The sequence below is a fragment of the Pinus tabuliformis genome, chromosome 5_2, assembly GCF_031772625.1.
Source record: "Pinus tabuliformis cultivar Carrire ecotype Pingquan chromosome 5_2, CPIR1, whole genome shotgun sequence".
NCBI classification, from domain to species: Eukaryota; Viridiplantae; Streptophyta; class Pinopsida; order Pinales; family Pinaceae; genus Pinus; species Pinus tabuliformis.
In genome coordinates this window covers 1038464382-1038491360 of record NC_142306.1, presented here as the reverse complement: position 1 = coordinate 1038491360, position 26979 = coordinate 1038464382, and the positions used below count along the sequence as shown (strand labels likewise).

At 35.1% G+C, this 26979-nt stretch overlaps 1 protein-coding gene across 2 annotated transcripts; it reads left to right on the top strand.

The window, feature by feature from the left end:
• The first annotated feature begins 8100 nt into the window (after positions 1-8100).
• On the top strand, positions 8101-19196 carry LOC149162774 (BAG family molecular chaperone regulator 4-like). 2 transcript variants are annotated; one of them, XM_089437388.1, is made up of 4 exons: positions 8101-8692; positions 9633-9889; positions 10063-10209; positions 11216-18816. In XM_089437388.1, exons 1-4 carry the CDS (start codon positions 8476-8478, stop codon positions 11300-11302), a joined length of 708 nt encoding a protein of 235 aa, XP_089293514.1. In that variant the 5' UTR covers positions 8101-8475; the 3' UTR covers positions 11303-18816. The 2 variants fall into 2 exon arrangements, with proteins under 2 accessions (XP_089293514.1, XP_089293513.1); XM_089437387.1 differs by having other exon boundaries at positions 8109-8692; positions 18714-19196.
• The last annotated feature ends 7783 nt before the right edge of the window (positions 19197-26979 follow it).

Here is a 26979-nt window from a genome sequence, read left to right as displayed (position 1 = left end):
CAACAATGGAGGTATACAAAGTTCAGCCTACCACTACCTTGCGGTAACACGACAAGAGCTTGGACAACATAATTGAAAAGATTGAAAGGATGCAAAAGGAAATTGAGCACTTTTATTATTGCAATATAATTGGTAGGGGAGATAGGTAGTAAGGACTTCTCTCTAATGATAGCCATATATGCATCCTTTTTGTTAAGTTTCTTATTTACCCCCCCAACTAGACTAGACTGCAGTGTATTTTTTAAGGATTTAATATTTTTCATGTACATAGTATTATAAGCAACTATTCTAGTTTGAAAATTTGTAAGTATAGAATGTAGGAAAATATTCAATAAAACTAATGTAATTTAGTATTAAAATTGGTAATTTTTTGGCGAATATCATCCATTTAATCATATATATGTAAAAAATATGTGAATTTTAACCAAATTCACGAATATTTGTTCAGAAAACGTAAAAAAATATACCATTTGCGAAATTTCGCCCCTAAAATTTTCCATACTAGATTGTGACATGATCAGTTTAAGTACGCTTCACGTCTATATAAAGAGCGACATTCTCAAATTGGAGAAACAGATCCCATTGTCTATACTGAGAGTCGTTTTTGACAACTAGAAACCAAAAGTAGGCCTTCAAGGCTTCAATAAAATGTTGCAGAAGTCGTCCATGGTGTAATCTACTTTCAATTTCGATTTTGTAGACATAACTAATCATAATGAAATCGACATGGCAAACAAGTGGCATTTTCTTGGTTTCATTCAGGCATTCGTTTCGCTAGTCCTCCATATGCGAGCTAACGAGACAAACACTATGTCATATCAATAGAATTTATTACAGAGCATAGAGCACTTCCTAGAAGCAGTTGTTGCAATGATATTGACCATTTGTGTTAATCATTTGATAAAGAAAAGGCTGCATGATTTTATGAATGCATACAATGTAGCGAAGTTGGAAAAATCTGACACTAAATTCAAAGTGTTCTTGGAGTCATCCCATTGGATTGATGTACCGCATCATCGATACGACCAAAAACATTTGTGTACTTACAACAAAGTACAAACACATGACATATTTCTATAGGCTCTGGACAAACGACGAAAGTTCTCAAAGCAAATTCCCCTTAAAAACACCTTCGGTGTAAACATATAAATTAGAAAAGTAAACAACCATGTTGCCAATTCATTCATGCCAACGTTTTCCTCTCATTCTTCCTTCCTACCTACCACTCACATTTCTATTTCCTATGATTCTATGTTTTTAATAACATTAGTTTTTCTTCTTATGTTGTAAAATTTTGTTTATTAAATTATATTTAAAGATTTCATAAATTTACATTTTAATTATTTAAAATAAATTAAAATTTGTTTAAATAGATAGAATTGCATATATTAATATTATTATTGTAAATTAGATTAATTTAAAAATATTAAATTTATTTATATAATTTTTAATAGTAATGATTTTTTTTTGGAAAATCCTAATTTTGATAGATGAGCCACCACTTATTAGATACAATTATTTGTAAATGCCACTAACAAGTTGCTAACAATATATTTTTGGAAACTTAAACATAGGTAGTTGGGAAATAGATTGTTCATGAAACTTCCCGAGCTAAAATATTTTGACTAAATTTATATATGATGATGATGATGATGGTTAACGTCCCCTGAGACTAAATTTTGGTCTATCGGACCTAAACAAACAAATTATTTGGTTTGATTTAAGAATTTATTTCTATGCTCAAAAAGCTTGGAGAGAAGCTTCCCGAGCTCACTATAATTTTGACATTGTAAAAGGCTAGGAAGGTCAGTATTGTGACAAAGATTATGAAACTGAGATCTAATGTGGTTGTACGCGGGGCACTCTAAGAGGAAGTGGTTTTCATCCTCGATGTTCCTATTCTCACATAGATGGCAGATCCTTTCCATCCATGGTGTTTTAGGAACTGCCCAACGACCTGTTTCACTATGAAGCTCATGAGAGTTGGTTCTAATCTTCGCTATATTAATTTTCTTCTTTGAGCTAGTTAAAACAGAGAGATACTTTTGATCTTCTAGGGTGGGGTTGATGACCTTCTTATAATAACTTAATTTTCTTTTAGTTGCTAAATCTTTCTCACACCACATTTTTTCTTTGAACTTAGAAGTAACAATATTTTTAATGTTATTAATGTTTTGCAATGCACCATTCTCGTTGATCTCCCAATGGTTTAACCAGGCCCTCGTGTCTTTATACCACCCCCGCTTGAGCCTTAGGTGGTTTTGGTTGGAATTTAAAGCTAGCTTAGGAAGTCTATGATCTCCTATGTTATTGAGTTTGTGCTTGTACAACAGAAGCCTAGTCATAGCTAGGCTCTCGATAAGGTAACGACCCACTTCTATAAGGAGAATATGATAAGGTGTATTGCTTTTGATTTTCACGTTATATATATATATATTAAATTTAAAATTATAATTAAAAAAAGTGTTGTCTAATTATATGTTTTGCAGTTTTTGGTTATAATTCAACAAATCATCTTTAATAGAATCACCAATTTTTATTATTTAAATACAATTTTAACTATATATAAATTAATACTATAAAAAAACTTATAAAACATTGAGATTGTGATTTTTTTTTTAAAACCCAAAAATATATAAAATGTAAAATACAACATTTTTTTTATTAATAATAAAAAATTAAATCTCAAAAAACTAATAATACTCGCTTCATAAATTTCTATGAATTTATATCTTGCTCCTATACTTCTTAACGTGATGATACGCCATATAATATTCAATCACAAAAAAATTATAAAAAATATTAATAAAACATTTTCAAGATTTCGCTAATTTTTAAATATCATAAAAATTATAAAAAATATTAATAAAATATTTTCAAGATTTCACTAATTTTTAAATATCATAAAATTAGATATCAATTATTGTGATGTTGTTGTTTACAGAATTTAAGGCTAAGACAAAGAAAGTATATAACGGAAAGGAATTACATTAAGTATTTTTTCATTTTTATAATCAAATATAATTAGGGAAAATGAAATATTATGATTTTTATACCGAAAGGTTATGAAGAATAATTAAATTATAAATTAAATAAAATTACATTTATATTATTACAGATAAGGGATTTATATTACCAAGGAAAAAGTGTTATAAGAAACATTATTTATATCTATAATATCACACATACGGGATTTATATTATGAAGCAAAAAGTGTTATAATAAATATTATTTATTTTGACTTTTATATTAATTTTTTAAATATTCATTTATCTTAAAATACAAAATTTAGTTCCATGAAAGTTTAGTTTAAAATAAAATTTAGTTTTATGAAAGTTTAATTATAAATTATATTTTGATAACTTATTATGATGTAACAAGATATCATTCATAAAATTTATTAGAAATTGAATACATTTTTTTAATTAGAAATTGAATACATTTTTTTTTTTTAATTTTAATCAACATTATTAGTAGGTTGCTATTTTAAGATAATATGCAAATTTGCAATCCAGGTATAAAAGGAAAAACAAAAAAACATCATTTATATTTGTCTCTATATTCATAGTTCTTCTACCAACTTGTTGTCCAAATGGTTTGAGTAGGGCTTTAAACCTAACTCAAATCAACCTTAAAAATAGTTAAAGAATAGATAGTTGTACATTCTTGGAGACTGTGTCCTCTAAATCCATTTTATGATCTCCCCGCCCCTCTCTACTTAGGCCTCCTCCTCCCTATCATAATGACTAGGTGCAGTCCCTCCTCAAGTTGTTGGGGATGGCAAAGAAGGTGGCAACAAACATGTTCTAAAGTTCATATGAGTGTATAAAGGTCAACATCTTCATTTTGGGAGAACACTCACCGGGCCTTCCAAAATGAAATACACATTGTTGAATAAGGAGCTCGTGTAAAGTAACATTTCATCTTGGAGGTGGAAGTGGAATAAGAACATGAAATACACATTGTTGAATAAGGAGCTCGTGTAAAGTAACATTTCATCTTGGAGGTGGAAGTGGAACAAGAGGTTAGACATTGGATTCCGGAGATAGGAAACACTCCCACTAGGCACACCTGCTATCTCCATACCATAGACATATATTGACATATCAAAACTATAGTGGATAAATTTTTAGTGGAGTGGTTTGAAGCACAACAAGAGGTTTTCTTTTGCATTGATGAATTACAACTCAAACTCAAGAAACTTAACACTCGGGTCTCTCTAATGCAAAGAAGTTGGTTGATTTGGAGTTCTCCAACTCTGGGAAATACATAAATAACCTTGGTCCTATCTAGGTGGACCCCTCCACTAGTTAAATGTTTACATTTTTAATTTCTATATCTCTTTTTTTGGATGATTAGTCAACAAGATATCCAATATAGTAATAGACTTAGTAGCCCTAGTTTTCTTTAGACTATTTAATTTGTATGCCCGTGTCATAAATCTTGGACTTATTATTTGACTCATAGCCACATAGACTATTTAATTTGTATGACTGTATCATAAATCTTAAACTTATTATTTGACTTATATCCACATATTTGTATTACTAACCTAATTTCCCCAATAATAAATTAAAAACCTTATATTAATCATACTATATCTTAAAAAAGAACTCATTCTTTTAATGTATCTTTTGATTGTAAGTTACTGTAACTTGGTTGGTAAAGAAAAATTACTCTTATCCTCTCCACTTAAATTTTAGAAAAATCATTTCTATATATAATACAATTAACATAAAAATACATTACAATTTCTCTTTATAACTAACATCTTCCATAAACAATGATTAAATTCATTTTTTAAATAATTGAAAATGATACCACTAAAGGTAAAGAAACAATCAAACATGAACGTTACAAATATTTAAGTCAATTCTTATGCACACATTAACAATATGGGTTGGAAATTTAAATGACCATGTTGCCAAATCATTCATGCCATCCTTCGTGCCTACCACTCACATTTCTATTTCCTATGATCTTATGTTTTTAATAACGTTAGTTTTCCTATGATTCTTGTTTTTAATAATTTCAGTTTTTCTTCTTTAGGTTGTATGGTTTTGTTTATTAAATTATATATTATTAAATTTATAATTTAAAAGGTTTTTTGTTTTTTGTTTTTAATAATAATTAAAAAGTGTTATTTATTTATTATAAATTTTAGAGCTTTGATCATTTGTAAAATAATTTTCCGTCAAAAATGAATTTTTTAGTTATATATATTTTTTTTGATTATATGGATTCAATATCAAGGTTGTGGAGAATTTACAACTCAAATTTATAATTAAAATAATTTTTGTCTATTTTTAAGTAAATTCCTATGCCAAAAAGCTTCAAAACTTATAACACATTAAAAGAAATATTAATAAATGAAAAAATTCAAAATATTAAAAAGTTGAAAAGTTAATAATTCTCACTGTATGAGTTTTGAATTTATATCTTGCTTTTATGATTTGATAATGGGACAATATGTTATACTGACTTAGATCTATCTTAACTCCGAATCTAACAATCATCTACAAGGATCAAATCTATCAAGTGCAAACCTCTTTTTGAGTGTAAAATTTGAGGAAAATTTTGCACTTCGACACTTGATAGATCCAGAATTAAAATGGATCCAGGTTGGTTTAATTATTAATAATTATAATTATTTATTTATTTATATTTATTTTTTTGATAATGATGATGATGATGATTAGCGTCCACTAAGACCAATGTGGCCTATCAGACATCAAGAAAAGAGAGTCTAATTGTCATTCTTCAAAATCTTGTTTCTGTGATCAAGGAGGAGGGAAAAAGGCGTTCCAAGATCGTTATAGTTGGGTTGACTTAAATAAGTCAAGGAGATTGGAGGTGTGGCCAATGATAGAGAATTGAGAGTGGATGTGGGCAAGAGCCGGGCAATCTAAAAGGAAGTGCTTTTCATCTTCCACCTTCTTAGTATCACAAATTTGACAGATTCTATCGTCCCAGGGAGTCTTGGGAGTAGACCACCATCCAGTTTCACTCCGAAGCTCATGAGAGTTAGTTCTAATTCTAGCAATGTTCATTTTCTTCTTAGTGCTAGTCAACATAGAGAGATAATTCTGGTTATCATCGGCGGGGTTGATCACCTCCTTATAGTACCTTAACTTCCTTTTACCCTCCAACGCCTTAGCATCCCACACCTTGTCCTTAAAACTGGAGGTAATATTATCTTTGATACCGTCCTTGCTTCCCATGATGACCTCCTCCTTAATCCCCCAAAGGTTGAGCATCCTGATGCCATCTGCGGTTAAGGCCTAGGTGGGGGTTTTGAATAAAGTTAGAAGAAATTTTTGGGAGCCTCTTAAATTCCATATTATGAAGCTTTTTCTTATACATCAGATATCTAAACATAACCCCACTTTCAATGGGGGACAAACCGGTTTTGACCAAGAGGATAGGATATATAATTTGACAAGTCAAATATTTTAATTAATAATTATAATTAATAATTATAATTTTTATTTTGGTGTAATTTGAAAGAATCCAAATATTTACATAATATAACTTTATAATATTTAGAGCCTCTCTTGGCACAATAAGTTTGAATTAAATAAATTATAAAAGAAATAAAATCTTGTTGTTGAGAATTTTCAGAATCTTGTATATTATGTTCGAAGAGACCAACATTTAAAGTGAACACTTCCCCATCTTCTAGTAGCTGTAGAAATATACATACCAAAATAAAATCTTTTCAAAATTTTATAATTTTTAAATATCAGCTATTATAATAATGTGAAAATCACACAAACAAAATAAAATCTTAAATCAAAATAGATAATTTGTTTCTTTAGGTCCGATAGACCATTATTTGGTCTCAACAGACGTTAACCACCACCATCATCATCATCAATAATAAATATATTAAATATTTTTAAAATATAATATAAAGATAAAATAAAATATAATACAGGGAAAATGAAAATGACAAGAATATTATGAAATAATTAAATTATAAAATTAAATAAAATTACATTTTTAACGAGATAAAAAGGTGTTATAAGAAATATTACTCATCGTGACTTTTATATTTTACAAATTAATTTATTTCAAAATATTTTAAATTAGTTTAATAATTAATTAAATTAAATTAATATAATATAATATGTATTTTAATTAATTAAATTCATTTTATATTTTTAACCTGAAAAATGATTTTAATTAATTAAATAAAATCAAATAATTTTTTAATTATATTTAAGATTTTATATTAACTTTTAAATAATTATACTGTATTTTAATATAAAATTAGGTTTTATAAAAAATTAATTATAAATTATATTTTATTAACCTATGTTATGGAATATTACTTGCAGAATCTACCCGAAACTGAAAACTGAAGATATTAGAAAACTCTTTCAATCTCCATCACATTGCCAGCCAGCTGCCATTTTAAGATAAACATGCAAACCTGCAATACAGAAATAAAAGCGGAAACATAAAAAACATCCTTACATTTGTCCCCACGTTCATAATTTCCTCTACCAACCCTGCCGCCCAAATGGTTTGAGTAGGGTTTCAAACCTAACCCTATATCAACCTTAAAAGTAGTTAAAGAATAGATAGCTGTACAGTCTCGGAGACTGTGTTGTCCGCCAAATCCAAAGGTCAACAAACTTCCCCACTTTTTGGGATTTCATCCACACTGTTCTCGAAGATTGGTTGTTGTGCCCTAGCACTTATCTACTTCATGGCTTTGTATCCAGATATGGACTGTGGGCCACTTCGCTTCCTTAAAATTCTTGCTGACTTTTATTGGTGGCGATGCCGGAATCGGGTAAAAAATATTGGTGCATGCTTCTAATCATGGTGAAATTATTTTCTTGCACAGTAACAAGAACTAATTTATTAAGTTTTGTTATTTGAATCTTCTTAAAATAAAGTAGGGAATGATCAAAATTTTCAACAATTTTAAGCAAAATTGAACTGTTATTAAAATTAATGGCAAAGTTTCCTCCAAATTTACCATCTACGGATAACGATAACCGAGGTGGTTTTTGAAACCTGCGTTTGCTATTGGAAATTGCCATCTGGTGATCGGTGCAATTAATTCCTAGAGAAGGGAAATTGTTACATTATATCTGGTGGTGGGGGTGGAAACCCAAAGGCTGACAAGTACAGATTGCACCGCGTCTTTTCCAAGCTGCTGTGCCCCAAACTTGAAGTCTTAGGCCAATTCTGTGGGTGTTTTTTTGAGTACAGCGTGGAGTAGATCGAGACAGGCTTGGTCGTTGGATTTGCAAGCTTATAATGTGCTTTTCACCGTGTATTTTCATGTGGGCTCCCTGATCAACTACTCCTCTTGGACCTCTCCACATGCCCACAATTTTTTTCTTTAAGCCTGCAGATTTCGATTGGTTCATTCATCCGGTTACAACTTTTGGCTAAAGCTGTGGCATTTCGAGTGTAGAAGAGAGCAAAGGATTGTCAGTGCAGTTGAGAGGAGGAGACATGAGCAATAACATGAGCAACAGGTCCAGTTCCAGAACCCTTTTCAGCGGCAGCGCAGAGGATAGAAGCGATGCCATAGATTGGGAATTGAGGCCTGGAGGCATGTTGGTTCAGAAGAGAGATGACGGTGGCGCTGCAGCTGGGCCTATGATTAAGGTTAAGGTTTCCCATGGTTCATACCAGCGTGAAGTTTCGATTCCTGCGCAGGCTACCTTTGGTATTTATTCTGCTCACCCCCTTATTTTTCTTTGTTTTTTTTTAAGGGTGCTTTCGAGAAACACACCCCAATGTCCGATCCTGCATTGCATATCTATTCAGTCAATATCGGCGAGGACATGTACCTGGGCTCATCCCTATCTATATGCTAGCTGGGTGGGAGAGAGAAAATGGACCCCAGGTGGCCTAGACCAAGGACCTATTGCAAAAGTCTGGCCATTTCAGTAACCAAATCCTATTATGTTTTGTGAAAACATTGGATAGACATGGAAACGACTGGCAGCTTTGTAGTTTGGATGTGAATTGACACTCCGACACCTTCTCTTGATCTACATCGGTCATTCAGACCTCGTGCTGGGGCATTCTTAGACACAACCATCACTTTGAGGCCATGTCAAACTTATAACAGGGTAGGAATTAAACCCAAAGGTACCTGCCTTTGGCTGGTTAACTGCTCCACCATTGAGCTACATGCCTTTGTCATGATGGGTAACACAATGGTTTGGATTTGGATTGACATTCCAACACCCCTTCTCAAACTACATTATTCGTTCAGACTTAGGGTTTAGTAATTCCTAGCTACAACCAGCTGGGAAATCCCAATTGCGCTGATACTGCGTGAAAACATTAGACAGGCTAGGATTCAAACCCAGGGTGGTAGTTTACACTATGCTGAGATACATACCCTCATGACGATGGGCAATGTGGCGGTTCAGATCTGGATTGACACTCCAAAGTGTGTTTCAGCTTTCTTTTGTTTTTATATGTAGTATGACTATGCTCCTAGTTTTTACTTTTAGCCCATGCCGAATTAGGCCTATATCGCTGGTTGTGGCAGTTCTAATCTATGAGTATACGTCAAAGAGTTCTGAAGATAGTGCTGTATAAACATCCTATAATGTATCCTGATTGATTCTATCTGTGTGCGTATATATACCCAGGGGACCTCAAGAAGCTATTGTCCCAGGAGACTGGGTTGGAGCCTCAGGAACAAAGGCTTTTGTTCAGAGGAAAAGAGAAGGAGAATGATGAATGCCTGCATATAGCAGGTGTCAAAGACATGGCAAAGGTGATTCTGATGGAGGACCCTGCCAGTAAGGAGAGGAAATTGGAGGAAATGAAGAGGAATCAGAGCGTTACAAAATCTTGTCAGGCAATTTCTGCAGTTAAGGCTGAAGTGGACAAGCTTTCGGTACAGGTATGCATATCGTATGGTTTTATGAATTTTGACTTTTGCCTATGTTTGAAGGGCCTGCTATTCATTCAAAAGGGACATATTCATTCCGGCTTTCAAAACTTATTAAAAACACGTGTACGAAAGTTGTTGCAAGAACATGGAATTTATGAGAGCGAAATGTTTTTCTTTTTCAGGTTTCAGCGATAGAGGCAGCTGTGAATGGTGGAACCAAGGTTTCAGACAATAATTTTATCGTCGTGACTGAGATGCTAATGGTCCAGCTGCTTAAATTGGACGGTATCGAGGCAGAAGGGGAAGCTAAGGTGCAAAGAAGAATAGAGGTAAGCCGTAATCATGGGTGGGTTTCTTAAATATTGTGGAAATTATGAACTCTTTTTGTATGCATATGCATCAGTCAATCGCAAGGCTGGGACTCTGGGTCCAGCATTCAACTAAAGCTTGCTAATTGTCTTTGATTGTGAGGGCTTGTGGACTGTCCAAACTCTTCAAAACAATTTTTGATTTTAAGTGAAAATAAAAGGGCTACTTTTCAGCTTTTCTTCCAGCATTCACATTATCCAGCTACTATGTAGTGGTGTGATTGCATGTTTTTATTAACTAAGAATGGGTTTCAAAATTCAGATTGCTGTCTGATAAGGTTCATTTCAGGAAAAATATGAGCAAACCAGACAGACACAATTTTTCTTCAAGTGAAAAACCTCATGTGTAGTTCTAGAAGAAATGCAAATTGTAATCCCTTTAAAAATGATATAAAAGTATGACATCATGACAAAACAGCCTTTACCCCTACCTAATGTCAAATAGGGGCATGTCCATGAGATCTTGATGAGCAATTGAATGAGCTGTACATTGTATCCTTATAGAATCCGAAATTGAGAACTTATCAAATCTAGTAAGTCTTTCTCTAGTAAAATCTTTGAATGCCCTGGCATATCACTTTTACCACACAAAGTTGAGTGTTCATCCTCAGTAGTTGGGCACATATATGAGATCTAGATGACCAATCAGATGAGCTGAAGATTGTATCCATATTGAATCTGAAATTGAAAACTTATGAATCCTAGAAAGTCTTTCTCAGGCAAATCTTTGAACACCCTAGCGGATCTCTTTTGCCACACAAATTAAGAGTGTTCATCACATTACTTGCGATATAATCTAGCTGGATTTGTGAATGCAATATTGAATTACTTATTGAATTATTTCCAAGAACACCAATTTATTATATTTGATCAGAGATGGTTCTTGTTAAATAATCTGCTTTTAAGAAAAAATTGCTGTAGTTATTTTAGTTCAATTTATCGTGATTCGTGAATGCCTTTCTTACAGACTGCAGTAAATAACTTGCGAATGAAATGGTCAAAGACATCTGCAATTACCTTAAGTTACGAGGTTCTTGCAACAAATCATACTTGAAAAAAATTAGTCAGGACTTGGAATTTTCTAGCAAGTGTTACTTCATTGTTTCACTGTTAGTACTCTGGTTAAAGTGGTGCTGCAGAGACAGAACTATTACTTATTCCTGCTGACATCCATTACTGTTGTTATCAATTTAATGTGTAATTAGTGTCTGAATTGTATGAATGTTGTCTGCTACAACTGCAAGGTGCAGATTGATAGTGGAAAGGTACTTTTATTAGAGCACATTTTCTTGAAATTCTGCTACTGATTCAATGAACAATTCTCAAAACTAGTTTCTATTCATAAAGACACAACATTTCTGTTAAATTAAGGTATGGTCTATGCTTAGAGAAATTTATTTCAATTTTCACAGTTAGCTCAATATCTTTTATAGATTAGCAATCACATCAGCATAATAGTAAATTGCAGATAGAACATAAACATAAATCACAGAAGACAAGCCAAGACAAGAGGACACAAGATGTGGCGCTAGCCAGGGACAAACCCCAATGTGGGGAAACCCTTGATCAATTCTTCTTATATGTTTTTCAATAGTTCAACAGAGAGAGAGAGAGATAGTACATATACAACAGAAGTCAACACTTTGACTCATCTAAATAAGAGCATAGATCATTTCTAAGAAGATGAATACATGAGGTACTTGAACTCAGTTGAAGACATGCTGCTTCAACTGATTCTCCAAGGTGACTCCATCACCCATCATAGTGCTGCACCTCGTCATCATGCTGCACCATGCTGCACCCATCATCACTATGCTGGACCTCATTACCATGCTGCACACATCATACTGCTGCACCTTATGCTGCACCTTCCACCTTCCTGTACTGCAACATCTTGCTGTACCTTATCATCTTGCTGCACTCACCAGTGCTGCCTCATCCTGTACCTCACTGTGCCCATCATGCTGCATCTCATTGTAGCATTTAATATCACTGTACTGCTCTTTGCAAGTGCTGCACATAACATGCTACACTTCACTTTGTTACGATGCCCATCATTATGCAGCAGCATTCCACATCATGCTGCACCTTATCACAATGCTGTCACATCTCATTGCTGCACCATGATTGCTTGCTGTCCCAAGTACCATGCTTCAACAAGCACCATGTCCTTGCTGTACCACTTACCATGCTGCTGTCCCAATGTGCTTGCAGCACCATGCTGGCCACTGCTGTCCCAATGTGCTTTTGCTGCTCCTATGTGGCTTTGCTGTCCTATATGGCATTGCTGCACTATGTTTGCCACTCTGCTGTGCCAAGTGGCATTGCTGTGCCTTGTGACATTGCTGCACCATGCTGTCACACTACTAGCACTGCTGTCCCACTGTTAGTCAGCAATACTAGCCCTCTAGTGCTGCGGCCAACCTAGGAGAGGCTCCTCCATGTCACGTTGTCCTCTTGAGGGTCTGTCCACCTCAACGCAGCCCTACAATACTTCCAACAGCTTGCTATGGCCTGCGGCCTAGCTTGCTGTAGCTTTCGGCCTCCTCAACGTGCCCAAACAGTCACTCAAATTCCAGCGTTATGCTCCTCCTTTACTCGGCCTAGCAGCCTGCCCTCTCAGCCCTCCTTCCAACAATCCGGTCACCTGAATAGACCTGCGGCTAGGGCTTGGACAGACCTGTGGCTAGGGCTGGACAGACCTGCGGTTAGGGCAGATTAGACCTGCGTATAAGGGCAGTGTGTAGGGCCTCCTCCACCGTGTTATATCTCCATCTTTGGACTGCGGCTAGGCTCCTTTAGGCAGCGTATAGAAGCAGTGATCTTCTCTCTAGGACTGCGGGTAGACCATCCTTTAGGACTGCGGCTAGGGTAGCTAGATTAGCCTCCTTTCCTCCTGCGTCTAGGGCTTCATCCTCCTAGATTTCTCTTCCACTAAAACCCCAAAACAAGTGGAGAGAAATCAAGAGTGAAGTGTGTGTGAAATGACTCTCAAGTCATCTCTTTTTATACTAAAATGTTGAGCACATGTGGGGGTTATTTGGTTGCTGGCTGACTTTGACGATTTGTCTTATAACACAAATACATTCATAACTCCATGAATACTTATCGGAATCGGATGATATTTAGATCAATCCTACACCTCTCGATGAGAGGGATCCGAGAAAAATATCAGCTGCCATAAATAAGATGACCCACATGGAGTTTGGCCCTAGTTGCCAATTTTAACAATTCCCTACTTATTTGCACTGGAATTGAACAGAAATAAAACACAGTCACACGATAGCAAAACACTATTTTTCCAGGGAACCCAACTGGGAAAACCCTCTGCTTGTTTGAGAATTTTATTGATAGAAATTTTGAGTAATAGATCTGTTACAATACAATCCTGTTTCAGTAGAAAACACTCTTGTTTTCCCTGCTTGTTGTAAGCTTGAAACCCTTGCAAGAATTCTGATCCTGCTGCCTTCTTTCCTTACCTGGCTGAGCTCTGAATTCCTTGCACCGGTCCAGGAATTAGCTCCTATTTTCTAGCATATGAGGAGCTCCTATTTCTTAGCAATTACTTCTTAAATTCTAGCGCATTTCACAAGGAAAAATTGCCTTCTATCAAACTTGCACAAGCCTCTCCTTGGCTCGTTCTTCCTCTCACAAGCTCCACACACAAACTCGTGCTCAAGAATAATGATACAAGTGTGCCTTCATCCTCCTTATAAGCACTTCGGATTAGCTAAATCTGGAAAGTTCTATTTTTGGAACTCAAACTAGTGATTGATGAGTTAAGGTCAAGACTCAGGTAACTTGTCTTGCCTCAATTTAGAACTTGAGATTAACAAGCATGTCGTTTTCCAAAGATAACTTACACTAAAAGACACCAAACTGAGCCTTCCACTCCCACGCATAAGTCAAACTGTTTCATTACTTGTCCTAATTTTTAGGAACTCGAGCATGCTAAAGAACTCGTTGTGGTCTCTTTGACTAAGGCCCAAGTCAAAGAAGACTTTCACTTGCTACTTTTCAACACAATCGAATGAGCTGTACATTGTATACCTATAGAATCCGAAATTGAGAACTGATCAATTCTAGTAAGTCTTTCTTTAGTAAAATCTTTGGATGCCCTGGCATATCTCTTTTACCACACAAAATTGAGTGTTCATCCTCAGTGCTTGGGCATGTACATCTCTTTGAAATAGGGCACATATATGAGATCTAGATGACCGATCAGATGAGCTGAAGATTGTATCCTTATGGAATCTGAAATTGAAAACTTATGAATCCCAGAAAGTCTTTCTTCATGCAAATCTTTGAACACCCTAGCAGATCTCTCTTGCCACACAAAATTAATAGTGTTCATTATGTTACTTGCCATATAATCTAGCTAGATTTGTGAATGCAATATTGAATTACTTATTGAATTATTTCCAAGAACGCCAATTTAATATATTTGATCAGAGATGGTTCATGTTAAATAATCTGCTTCGAAGAAAAAATTGCTGTAGTTATTTTAGTTCAATTTATCGTGATTCGTGAATGCCTTTGTTACAAATTGCAGTTAATAACTTGAAAATGAAATGGTGAAAGACATCTGCAATTACCTTAAGTTACCAGGTTCTTGCAACAAATCATACTTGAAAAGAATTAGTCAGGACTTGGAACTTTCTAGCAAGTGTTAGTTCATTGTTTCACTGTTAGTTTACTGGTTAAAGTGGTGCTGCAGAGACAGGACTATTAATTATTCCCACTGACATCCATCACTGTTGAGATCAATTTAATGTGTAATTAGTGTCTGAATTGTATGAATGCTGTCTGCTACAACTGCAAGGTGCAGATTGATTGTGGAAAGGTACTTTTATTAGAGCCCATTTCCAGGGACGTTATTTAGTTCATGGATCTTTTTGGCAAAATTGAGTTTGCTGTTATTTTACTCTTCAACACTTGAATGAATGAGAGACAAATAAACAGAAAGCCAGAGATAAGTTTCTCTCCCCAGTCTTGTTGCAACAATTGGAGAGATCTATGATCTAATGGACTGGCACTTCTTCCAACTATAATGTGCACCAAAGATGCAAAACTAAAACCGATGTTGCTTGCATACATGGATGGACATCAAACTTTCCATTACATGTCATTGCATGAGGTTTGTCCCAAATTTGCCTGGCAAACAAAGATATTGCTAGTTCTATGTGTGACTTCCCAGATCCACGCTTAAATATATTTAAAGTCCCAAAACAAGTGCAACCCTATAAGCAAGTAGGAAGGTTGCTCATTGTCACTGCAACAACTCATCCTCTCACTTTAGTCTGGCTCTCCTCTTGTTCAAGGGGGCATTCCCTAGAAAAGAATGTGAAAGATATGCTTTAAAATTAAATGGGATGGTGGATTGATGGAGTCAAGAAAAAACAATAGGGATTGAACAGTGTGGAAGGAGGCATAGTGAGGCTGTTACAGACATGCTCAAACTAACCATATGGATTTACTTTAACATGCCAAAGATTAAAGGAGCACTATTCCAAAAATACTCCTCACAACAAATACAAAAGTCAGCCACGTAATAATGTGTAACCATGAATTATTAGGAGGGACAAGCACAAATGAAACCATAAATGAAGTAGACACAAGTAGGAAGCTCTCTTTATAGAATGATCAACCAACAATGCATCTGTCTTCAAGTATAATTTCACCCAAGATCAAGAGAACTTAAGGGTATTGCACTTAACTTGAACCCTAGCTAGAGTAACCCTAAAAATAGAGTGAACAATCCCTAACTGAGACATTAAGACAACGGATATTCTTAAAATAAATCGAATAATTACAAAAAGACAAAAGGAGGGTTTCATTCAACCCTAACATCCCCTTATTGGAGCAATGATGCTCTACTACAAAGATTATTCCAGCGGATTTGTATTAGTAATTTCCAGCCATCAAATCAACCCAATGAAACAAAAAAAATGATGAAGAACTTTACATCAAATGCCCCTTGACATCCTCCTCCCAACAACTCTTCAACTAAGTGTGGAGGGGATCTCCACAACTCCAACCATGCCTCTAGCAAATGAACCTCCCCTCTATTTTATATCTTTTAAATCAAAAGCTAATTTATAAAATAATATTTCTGTTTTTAGAAGGTCCTATAATCGTCCTTGAATGTAGCACTCATTTTTTCCTTTTGAATGACTAAATTGGGTATATATTGCCACTGGCCATCTTTCTATTTCATTGAGGTCCTTTTGAATCTTGTATTTATTATTTATTTGAGGGTAAACAATGCCACATGGCCTCTCCTCATGAAAAGATCTTTCCTCCAAATATTGTGTAAAATGCCTCGAACAAAATGTTCTCATCCAAAAGTCCCTCTCAAAGGTGAAACATGCCTCCAAATGTCTAGAAATGGCCTTGATCAATGTGTTCTTACTCCCAAATAGCCCAAAAGGTGAAATATGCCTCTAAATCTGTGACAATGTTTAAATAATGCATCCTTAGCCCCAAAAGTTCTCCTCAAAGGGGGGACATGTCTCTAAATATATGGAATATGCTTTGAATAAGTGTAATGCCCTATAAAGTCACTTTATCATGCTTTTAAAACCCCTTTTGCACTGTATGTCCTTCTTGCAAGGGGGTGATTCATGATTGAGCCACCACAATGATCCCTTGAAGAAGAATGTTTGTCATCAAGTGATCTCCTTTGACAAAAACAATGCTTCAATCTAGGGCATCCCTCCATTAGTCATTGCTTTGTCACTTGTCATGCAACTCATTCCCCAAGCCGCCTTCAAGCTAGGGCACTTGCTCTCCTTCATGTTCATGACGTCCCATGCAACAGGGCTTACTTGTTTTAGGCTGTATTTGACCCCTCAATTCACCATTTATCATGTTTTGGAGATCTTCTCAAGTAGGGTGTTCCTGCTCCAGGGCTTCATTCCTCAGCTGTGCCAAGTGTGCCAGAATGGATATCATAGGGCAATGTGCCTACATCAACATGTTAATGTTGCTGAACTCAAAAGGGTCTTCTGCTGTGCTTGGTGAGAGAAGAAATGCAAAATGAACCATGAATTTTTAAGGGGTGATTCCAGTGATTTTTGAGGGGTGATTTTAGTGATTATCAAAATAATGGCTCAAGTTGGAAGGGTATACTGAGTTAGGAAACATGTTTCCGTTGTTATTTCACCCAGAAACCACTAAGCTGGGGTTGTGAAGGTGGAAGGGCATAATGAGTCAGAAGATGTATTTCCATTGTGTTTTCACCCAAAAGCCACTAAATTGTGCTTGTTGGCCACCGTTTTTATTTAGCAGAGTTTTGGCATGATACTGCCCACTGGTTATGGGTGCATCCTTTCTAGCTCATTTATGAATATGGTTACTTATTAGTTGAAGAATGCTCGCAACGATGTTTTTTGTCTATACCTGATATTAAATGGTACCTTTTTGTCTATACCTGATATTAAATGGTACCCTTAGCAACAATGAAGCAGCAACCATTGTGCAGCCGGGTGAAGGGTTTGGAATGAAATGAATTTATATTATATACTGTTTATCTGTAACAGCATATAATGTAGAAGTATCCCTGCACAAATTCCATCCATATACAACATTCAGCACAAACATGTGGTATAGGTTTTCGAAAGTTGAAATTTTGCAGTCTTTGGAGCCTTAGTATGTGATGAGCCAATTGAAGGTACATAAGGTGAATAAGTAGGAAATAAATCATGCTAGAGCGAACATAGAGTGAACAAATATGATGGAGGCATCATATGGAGTTCTGTGAGAATGGTTTACTGGATATTTAGAACTTGGTAGAAGAAGTACATGGGTTCAGAGAGTTTTAGGAAGCCTTTATCTATGGATTCTATTTTGTTTATTCCTTCTAGGAACAAAGCAATTCCTTTTTAACATACGTGCTTGATCATAACTTGAATTCTGTGTTCCTTTCTAATTCTTCATATGTTCAGGGCGCTTGAGCAAGCTCTTTGGTATGACATTTTGATTTACTCATTTGTTTTAGGCGCAAAGTAACACCTTGTTAAGAACTGTGCTTGTTTGTTTTAATAATGTTTTGGATTTCATGAAATTATTTGTTAAGTCTTACTGTTATTTCTATCCCTCAACACTTTCTAAATATTCTAGATTACTACAAAAAAATATTTTTAAATTTCTAGTTTATTCTGAGGCTTTTGTGATATGTAAACTTGATCATGATATCCATTAATATTGTGTGCTACTAATTTGCCATTAAAGGATCTCTGTTTGTGGTAATCCATGACTGTCCAAGAGAGTCCCTTGGTTAAGATGATCTTAAGCTTTTTCTTGTAGCTTATGATCATACTAATTTTGCAATTGCAACCTTTTTAAACTAATAATGGATGGAAGCTAAAGGTTCCTTTCTTCCATTTGGCTGGCTTATTGATGGTTGCAAATTCTGCTTGGCTTCTTAATTTACCAGTGATATTTGATCATTTTATGAAACTCAGGTTCGAAGGGTACAAAACTATGTTGAGACGATGGATGCTTTAAAGATCCGAAATGCAAATCCATTATGCAGTAACACTGTAGCTGTCACCACCAAGTGGGAGACCTTTGATTCTGGTGTAGGCAGTTTGAATGCTCCTCCTCCCTCTGCATCTACCAAGATCACTCAGGACTGGGAATCATTCGACTGAGGATATGCCATTAGATTTTTAGAACAATATTTTGCTTTTGAAAGGAAGCCTACTATTCTTTAGAGACATACATTGCATTCCTGAGGTGGAAAAGCATGAAGGAATGGACAAATCTTTCTGAATCAACAATAGATGTTATTTGCATATGTAACAGTGAACAATATCTATGTGGGGTAGTTACTTTGATTACCTGATTCAATCTCTTCTATTTGACAAGATATTTTGTCACGTGTTTTGTTTATGCTTTACTCCATTACTGGAAGTTTGTAGGCTGAATTAGCAGAGGCTAATTGATGGTGCAACTGTTCCTTTATGCATAGCCTACAATGTCATGAAGCCAGACAGAGCTTTTATAGTTGGAACATTTATGACATCATACAAAACAATGCTTTTGTGCAGTTAGACTTATGTTTTACTTGTACCTGAAAATTATCTGCGAGTTGTACATACAGAAAATTATTTGTATCAAAATGGATGGAATTTGATAGTCTATGTAACATGGCTTGCCACATTGGAGGTTATAGTTGTTGTGTCTATTTTAATCTCTTTCCTTAATCTAAAAATTCACCAGGTATTTGTACTAACAAAAAATCACATTTATTTTCTTTTACGTGCATCTCTCACTAAGAAAATTGACTCCTCAGAGTTTTGGATGCTTTTAATTCATATAATAAACACAATTAATTGGCTTTTTATTACCTTTATTAAACAATGGCCAAGTCTGAATAAATACGTTCACTGTCAAATGCAATGGGAAACAACATTACAAGACTTACACAGACGATTTTAATCCATTGTTATTTTGTCCTGCTCATCTGAATTCATTTTCTAACTAAACAATCTATGACTGTTTTGATTCTTCTTAGAAAGGTGTGGTACATGAGACTGGATGCTGGATTGTACACGGGACTGGCTGTCTGATTGTGTGTAGAAGTTGGAAATGCTGTTCTTTGCCAACCAAGCATGGTGCTTCAAAACATAACTCTTGCTCAGTCTAATTGCATTAATGGTATCTAGTTCCTTAAAGGAAATTACTTTATATGCTACCCCATCTTATGTTTTATATGTTGGTAACATATCATATTAAATCATAGTATACTAAACACTTGATTATCATTTCGATCTGTATTACACATTATTTGGGAATAAATGCCATCAAACAAGTTTATGGGCGATGGTGGTATTTTACTCTTGTGTAGAGCTGTTAGATCTGTTGTTGTGTTCCTACATTCTTTGACTCAGAACCTTTATGGATAACATTGTTGACTATGCTGCAAGATACTGCTCTCATAATGCGTTAATTTCAGCAAGAGGAAATGTCTTTATGCCTTTTGGGGCTTTGATATAATAGATGAATGGTGTTTAGAATTGTTGAGAATGTAGCTCAAGCAGGAATTTCTTGCACAGGATTTAGTGTGAATGTGCAAGAAGTAGTTTGAGACATTTTTATGATGACCACATTGGAAAGGTGATCACTAATTCTATCTTGTAATTTCACTTGAGAAATAAGAGAAAAAAGGTGAAAAGTGAGTTTTATGTTTTTGAAGCCAACTAGTCTTGGGAAGTTATTGACTTCGACAAGGATTTAATCTTAGTCAAACATTTCATGGTTGAGATAGGTGGCAGCTAGGATTGAGAAGAATAGTTGCTAGAATTGAGGAGGTTAGTTATCTTCTCTGAAAGCATAAAAACATTATTGACTTAGATTAGGGTTTAATCTTAGTCATATATTTCATGATTGAGATAAGCGGCAGCTAAGATTGAGAAGATTAGTTGCTAGAATTGAGGAGGTTAGTTATCTTCTTTCAAAGCATAAGAGGACAAGATAAGAGGCAGATTACACACATGAGAAGAAAACAAGAGAGTTGGAAGAGGGCAGAGTGCGTTCAAGGAGAAAAAGGAGGCAGATTACACATATGAGAAGAAAATACGAGAGTTGGAAGAGGGTGGAGTGCATTCAAGGGGAAGAAAGGACTGCTAGTGACCAGCAAGTATAGCAGGCCATACAGGCTGTGCCTCTGTTGCAGCAGTCATTTCTTCATGTACAGGCTGTACATCCTCGGATTTGGTTGATTGATCATACACGCTTAGATCTAGCTATACATTGCTGTTTGAGGTGATTTTAATGAGTGTACAATTGATGATTTAAGCAGGATGCACAGGTCACATGTAAGCTTCTTTGACAAAAATAATGAAATACTGATTTAAAGGAGAAATCCTTATGTATGTGTTTAATTTTTTTTTGTTTCTGCTGTTCATTTTTTCAGCTATTATGTGACTAAAGCAATGTTTATAAAATTAATTTTCTGCTCTTAAATAAATATGTTTTGAATTTTTAATGAGTGAACATTAGGACAACAGTCACCTAGTTGAAAAATTTATATGGTATCAAAGCTTCTTTCTCCATTTGAGATTTTCAAGTATTTACACTGCTGTTTGAGGTGATTTTAATGAGTGTACAATTGATGATTTAAGCAGGATGCACAGGTCACATGTAAGCTTCTTTGACGAAAATAATGAAATACTGATTTAAAGGAGAAACCCTTATGTATGTGTTTTTTTATTTTTATTTTTTTTTGTTCGTTTCTGCTGTTCATTTTTTCAGCTATTATGTGACTAAAGCAATGTATTAAAATTAATTTTCTGCTCTTAAATAAATATGTTTTGAATTTTTAATGAGTGAACATTAGGACAACAGTCACCTAGTTGAAAAATTTATATGGTATCAAAGCTTCTTTATCCATTTGAGATTTTCAAGTATTTATAGCGATAAATCAACTGTCAGAAAGGACCAGTGATAGAGGATTTCATTTTTTTAAGAATTATTTTTCAGATCAGGGAGTTTGTGGATTAGATCTCAGTGATGGCCTCAGCTAGATTTAGATTTTAGGACAGACTGGATGGCAACTGAAATTTCCTGTCATGAACAATCTCTAGGATATTGTGCCTTTCCCAACAGACCCACACCAATTGGCAGCTCACAAGTAGAAAGAAGTGAAGGCCAAGCAGATGATCATGGACACCATAAAGGATCATTTGTTCCTTCATATATCTGATAAGAAGACAAGAAAATAAATGTTTGATGCCTTGGTTAGCATCTTGCCAAAGTGATAATATAAACAGGAATATGATATTGCGGAACAAATTTAGATTCATAGAGATGATTGGATCAGATTCAATCACTAGTTACCTTACGAAAGTTACGTAGATTAAGAACATAAATAAGAAGATGATATTGCAGAACAAACGTAGATCCATAGAGATGATCAGATCATATTTAGTCACTAGTTACCTTATGAAAGTTATGTAGATTAGTGATCAACTTGCTGTAGTTGAGAAGAAGACTTTAGATGGGGAGCTAGTGAACATTGCACCGAATGGACTCCCAGCTTCATGGGAATCATTTGTTTAATGTATTTGTGCTCATGAGACTCGGATGGAGTCAAAGGCCAACAAGAAGGGTGGTGACAAGAACCTAGCCCTATTTGGTTAGACAAATAAAGGTAGAGGTAAAGGACCCAACAAGGGTAAGGGAAAAGGTGAGGAGTCAACCTCACAATTGGAAAGGAATGACTTGAGTAAAATCAAGTCCGTCATTTGTCATAAGAATGATCATCATGCAGGTTTGTGTCCAAAATCCAGATAATAAGAGGGATAAAGGGAAGTAGTAGTAGAAGTAGGTAGCAGCCTCTACAAAAACTCATATGAGTGAGTTTATTGTCAAGTTTGAGAAGGATTTCTTGATGATATCTTGTCTTTCTACCAACATAGTTCCTAGGAGTGTGTGGTATGTTCATAGTGGGGCATCTCATCGTATGAAGTCACCTCGACAATTACTTTCTAGTCTAACAAAATAGCACTCAAGAGCCCAAGTTGAGCTTGTATGATGTCAACTACCTAGTAGTAGGCCATTTTAGCTTGAGTTAGGTGGCTCTTTAGATTTTAACGATGTCTAAAGAAGTTATGAAGGATAAGGGCTTTGCAGGGGAGTTCAAGAATCAATAGGTTCTCATCAAGTTGAAGGAATCTAGCTCAGATACAACACAAGTAATATAGATTCTAGGGTGAACGTGTTTGAGTCATTGTTCATAACAGTGACAACTTGTGTAAGTTATGGCACATGAGGATGGAACACTTGCATCCAATGTTATCAGAACTGAATTCTTCATTGCACTGTTAGAGCCCAAAAATGTGAATTGGGTCAAAACTAGGAAAAAGATCGGACCAAAAAACCGATCAACTAAAAAATACATAAATACACAACTTTTGAAAAAACATATATTCATGTGCATCCATATGAATCCAAACCATTATGTACAAATATGCAATATTTCTCATATATAGCAAGTCAGGGCACATAACCAAAATAACATTGAGTGCAAACCATCTTTGAACCAAAGATACATCAACAAAGAGGCTCTAGATGGCATCTAGAGTTCAAAAAAAATCATGTTCCAGCAAATACTTTCATATCATCAACATCATTGCCTATATTGGGATCCTCATCATTAATATGACCCTCTAAGCATCAAAATAAGATATAAAAAACTTAACATGTCAAATCAAAATTTTGTTCGAGTGGTGGGTACATTTTTACTAGGGCCATGACAAAGGAGTTCAACAATTAGTGCTGCCAACATCGAGGTACATAGAGGGCTTGGTGCATTTTGATTAAATGCTAGTTCCATACCCTCATACATGACAATATCAATGGAAACATTACAATTCCCTCAATATTGAAATCCCGAAATTATTATGTTTGCTGGATTTTGAGTGGGATGTAAATTCTATGTTCTCCATTTGAAATCCAATAATGTTGAAACCACTCTCAAACATCTTGAAACAATTAATGGTGATGTTAAAAATTCAAGTAAAAGGATCGTATGAATCCAAACCATTATTTAACATTACCAAAGATGAATAATTTTATTTAAAAATTTAACATTACCATTAAATGCATTACATTAGTAGGGCAATATGGTTAAATACTAGGTTGTCCACTCATATTTTTTTTTATAGAAAAATTGTGTTCAAAGGGTCTTGGGTAGTATTGTACAAATCCAACCGTTCAATACTGAATAGGTTGGTTCTAAATTGGCCATTTCCAGTGTGTGACAATGATTTGGACCAATTTTCCTTCGAAAATGGTTGGATCAGTCAGTTCAGCGTGATTTGATCTAGTTCTTATAGCACTACTTGCATCAAAGGGTGTTGCCTATTTTGACGGAGATATTCACAGGGCTTCTAGAGTTTAGTATTGAGCAACAAGGAGCATGCAGAAGGTGCACGCTGAGCAAGGATGCCTAGGTTGCTTTACTAAGCAATGGGCATAGGTCTAAGGAGATTTTAGACCTACTATGAATTGATGTTAGTGTCATCAATTTCAGAAAGCATGTACTGTGCTTCCTTCATTGATGACTTGTATTGTAAAACTTGGATCTACTTCCTAATGATCAAGGATGAGGTCTTTAGTAGGTTTTAAGAGTTAAAAGCTCTAGTTGGAAACCAGACAGGGAAGAAGATCAAAGTCTTGAGATTAGATGGGGGGTGAGCATACCCCTAAGGAGTTTGAGAGTTTTTGCAAGGGGCAAGGAATTGAGAGGGAGTTGACTATTCTGTAAAATCCATAACTGAATGAGGTTATAGAATGGAAGAATTGATCCATCATAGGGCCATGATTCATGGCTAGGACTTGCAGATGTTTCTTTGGATAGGAGCTTGCAACATAGAATCTACGTTCAAAATTGGTGTCCTTGTATATTGGAGGATAGGACATGAGAGGAGGCATTCTCTAGTGTAAAGCCAGAGGTGAGTCATTTCTCGTCTTTGGCTATCTAGTTTATAGCCATATTCCAGTAGAAAAAAGGATTAATTTGGAACCCTCCAGTAAGAAGTGTTTATTTGTAGTTTACAATGAGACTTAAAAGAATTATAGGGTCTATATTTTGGAGTAGAGAAAGATTGTTACTACAAAATCTAGCTACATAGTGCAAAGCCTCACTAAGCAACCTAGATTGAGAGCAATAATGGGAGAGTTACCATTTTCACTTTAGCAACTACTCCCCTCGTTTTTATGTTTGGATACAGTTCAACATAAGGGAGGCTTCCCCAATAGATCTTAGGGATCAATTAACCCAAATTGACTTAAAGCTAAATGCCCCCCAAGGGTTCTACAATAAGATTCACCCAAAGACAAGTATGTGATGATTAGGGTTTTAGGTGAATTTAAGATATAATTTCAAGTGAGCAAGTTTGAAGGTCCCAATGCTTAAATTTAGAGGGCTTAGTTTGACCAACAGAGGCCCAAACAGTTTCCTAAACACATGCAATCAAGAAATTACACTTTGTTGTTACAAACTAGGGTTTTAATAAACATTTTACAATGTGCAAATATTTTATAACAACAGTAAGAAAATAGTCCCAAATTCTATGATAAACAAGTGGAAAATTAGGGCTAATAAATGAGTAAAGAAGAGAATAAATTGCAACACTTTTTCTTAGCAGAAAACATGTGTAACAATAAGATAAACCTTAGATGTCAGCGTAATTTGTAGTCGAAAAATGCATATTATATATTTTTATTGTTCCAAATGAATTCATACAAGTTCTAATCATAAGAAAATAATAGCTAAGACAAATAATGTTGAAAATAAATGATTTTGTTATACCCTAATCGTAATTTATCCTAGAAAACATATTAAGGTTTTTTTAAGGGACTGGCACAACAGATAAGACAATTAAGGTCTAACAGGGACTAGGAGTGAAAATACATGGAAGAAAAGATATGGATGTGGATTCAAAAAAACCGAGGAAGACAAATTTGAGTTCCTCAGTCTAACATCCTTCTATCTTCTTTGGAGATTGAAAGGGAGGGAGCTAAACCTAGGTTGCCTCAAGAAAAACTTGATGAAAATCTTGTGTAAGGAGATTTTAGATTCATAAGACGTCAACAAAACCTTGGAGAAAATTTGATCAAACTGTAATTCATTAACAATTACAAGATGGAAGAACATAACTTACATTAAATTAGCACATATCATCAAAGAATCACCGATAATCATCTAAGAGAGAACCATCCAACCAACATCCTCTAAGAGAAATTCACGAAACTAGTTCTCCATATAGTGCATAAGAGATAGGTGACAACTAGCTAGTGCGAGTTGATCTCTAAGTGTGACAATGAACTTAGAGAAATCAACTTCCCTCTATTATGTGAGGGAAAACAAGTCTATTTTCTCTAATTTTAGACTTAAAATATCTAAAATAATATTAGATCATGATTACAAGTTGGATAGGTCATAAGCCAACCCTCCAAAGATAGCTAAATGAATATGCCTCGATTAACACACACGTGTGAGTTGAATTCTCTCCAAGGGTGGTGTCATCCTCCAAAAGGTGCAATGAGTGTCCAACATCCTCTATCAAAGTTCCTTGTGCAATTATCAAGTGGGGCTAGAAGTTATCTTTGAAGTGCTGGAGAAGCATCATACAATCCCTCTGGGGATGGCAATTGTAGTTAGCGGCAAATAATTAACACATAGTCACAAAATCAAGTGAGATAAACATTATGGGTACGAGAGCCATAAGAGTATTGGAGTGGGCCATATTCAATATTAAATGCATCAAAGTACTTCATCTACGCATCATCTTCAAATGCCTTTGTATCTTATGATTTGTAAGCAAGTTACCATGCTTAGCTATGAGATGGTTATTACAAGGCCCTATTAGGTGCTTCCAATCCTAAGGTGAGGAACAATTCTAAGGTTGACCCTTTCAGGAGATACACGTGAAAGATGTTAATGATTTGGGCTTGACTTCATGAGTGGAGTCATAGTCTTATGTTAGGCTATATCAAACCATTGTCCATGAACACCTTTGTAGAGGGAGCACATAGAAATTCCTGAGTTACCTTTTTTTTTTTTGGTCAGCCCATATTTGCCCTTTTCTTTTCATTAGATAACTTGTTAAGCAAGCTTCATTAATTATCATCTAATGATGAAATAATCATTTTTGTGATGGTCAGTTTATTGTTTCATTAAGGTCTGGATGTTCACAGAGAGTTTCTTTTTACTTTGAT

Excerpts from the sequence above, each read along its gene's own strand:
- LOC149162774 (XM_089437387.1), top strand. The coding sequence starts at position 8,476 with ATGAGCAATAACATGAGCAACAGGTCCAGTTCCAGAACCCTTTTCAGC. Across the intron at positions 9,890-10,062 it reads TGGACAAGCTTTCGGTACAG|GTTTCAGCGATAGAGGCAGC; the intron begins GTATGCATATCG and ends TTTCTTTTTCAG. Across the intron at positions 10,210-18,713 it reads AGGTGCAAAGAAGAATAGAG|GTTCGAAGGGTACAAAACTA; the intron begins GTAAGCCGTAAT and ends TATGAAACTCAG.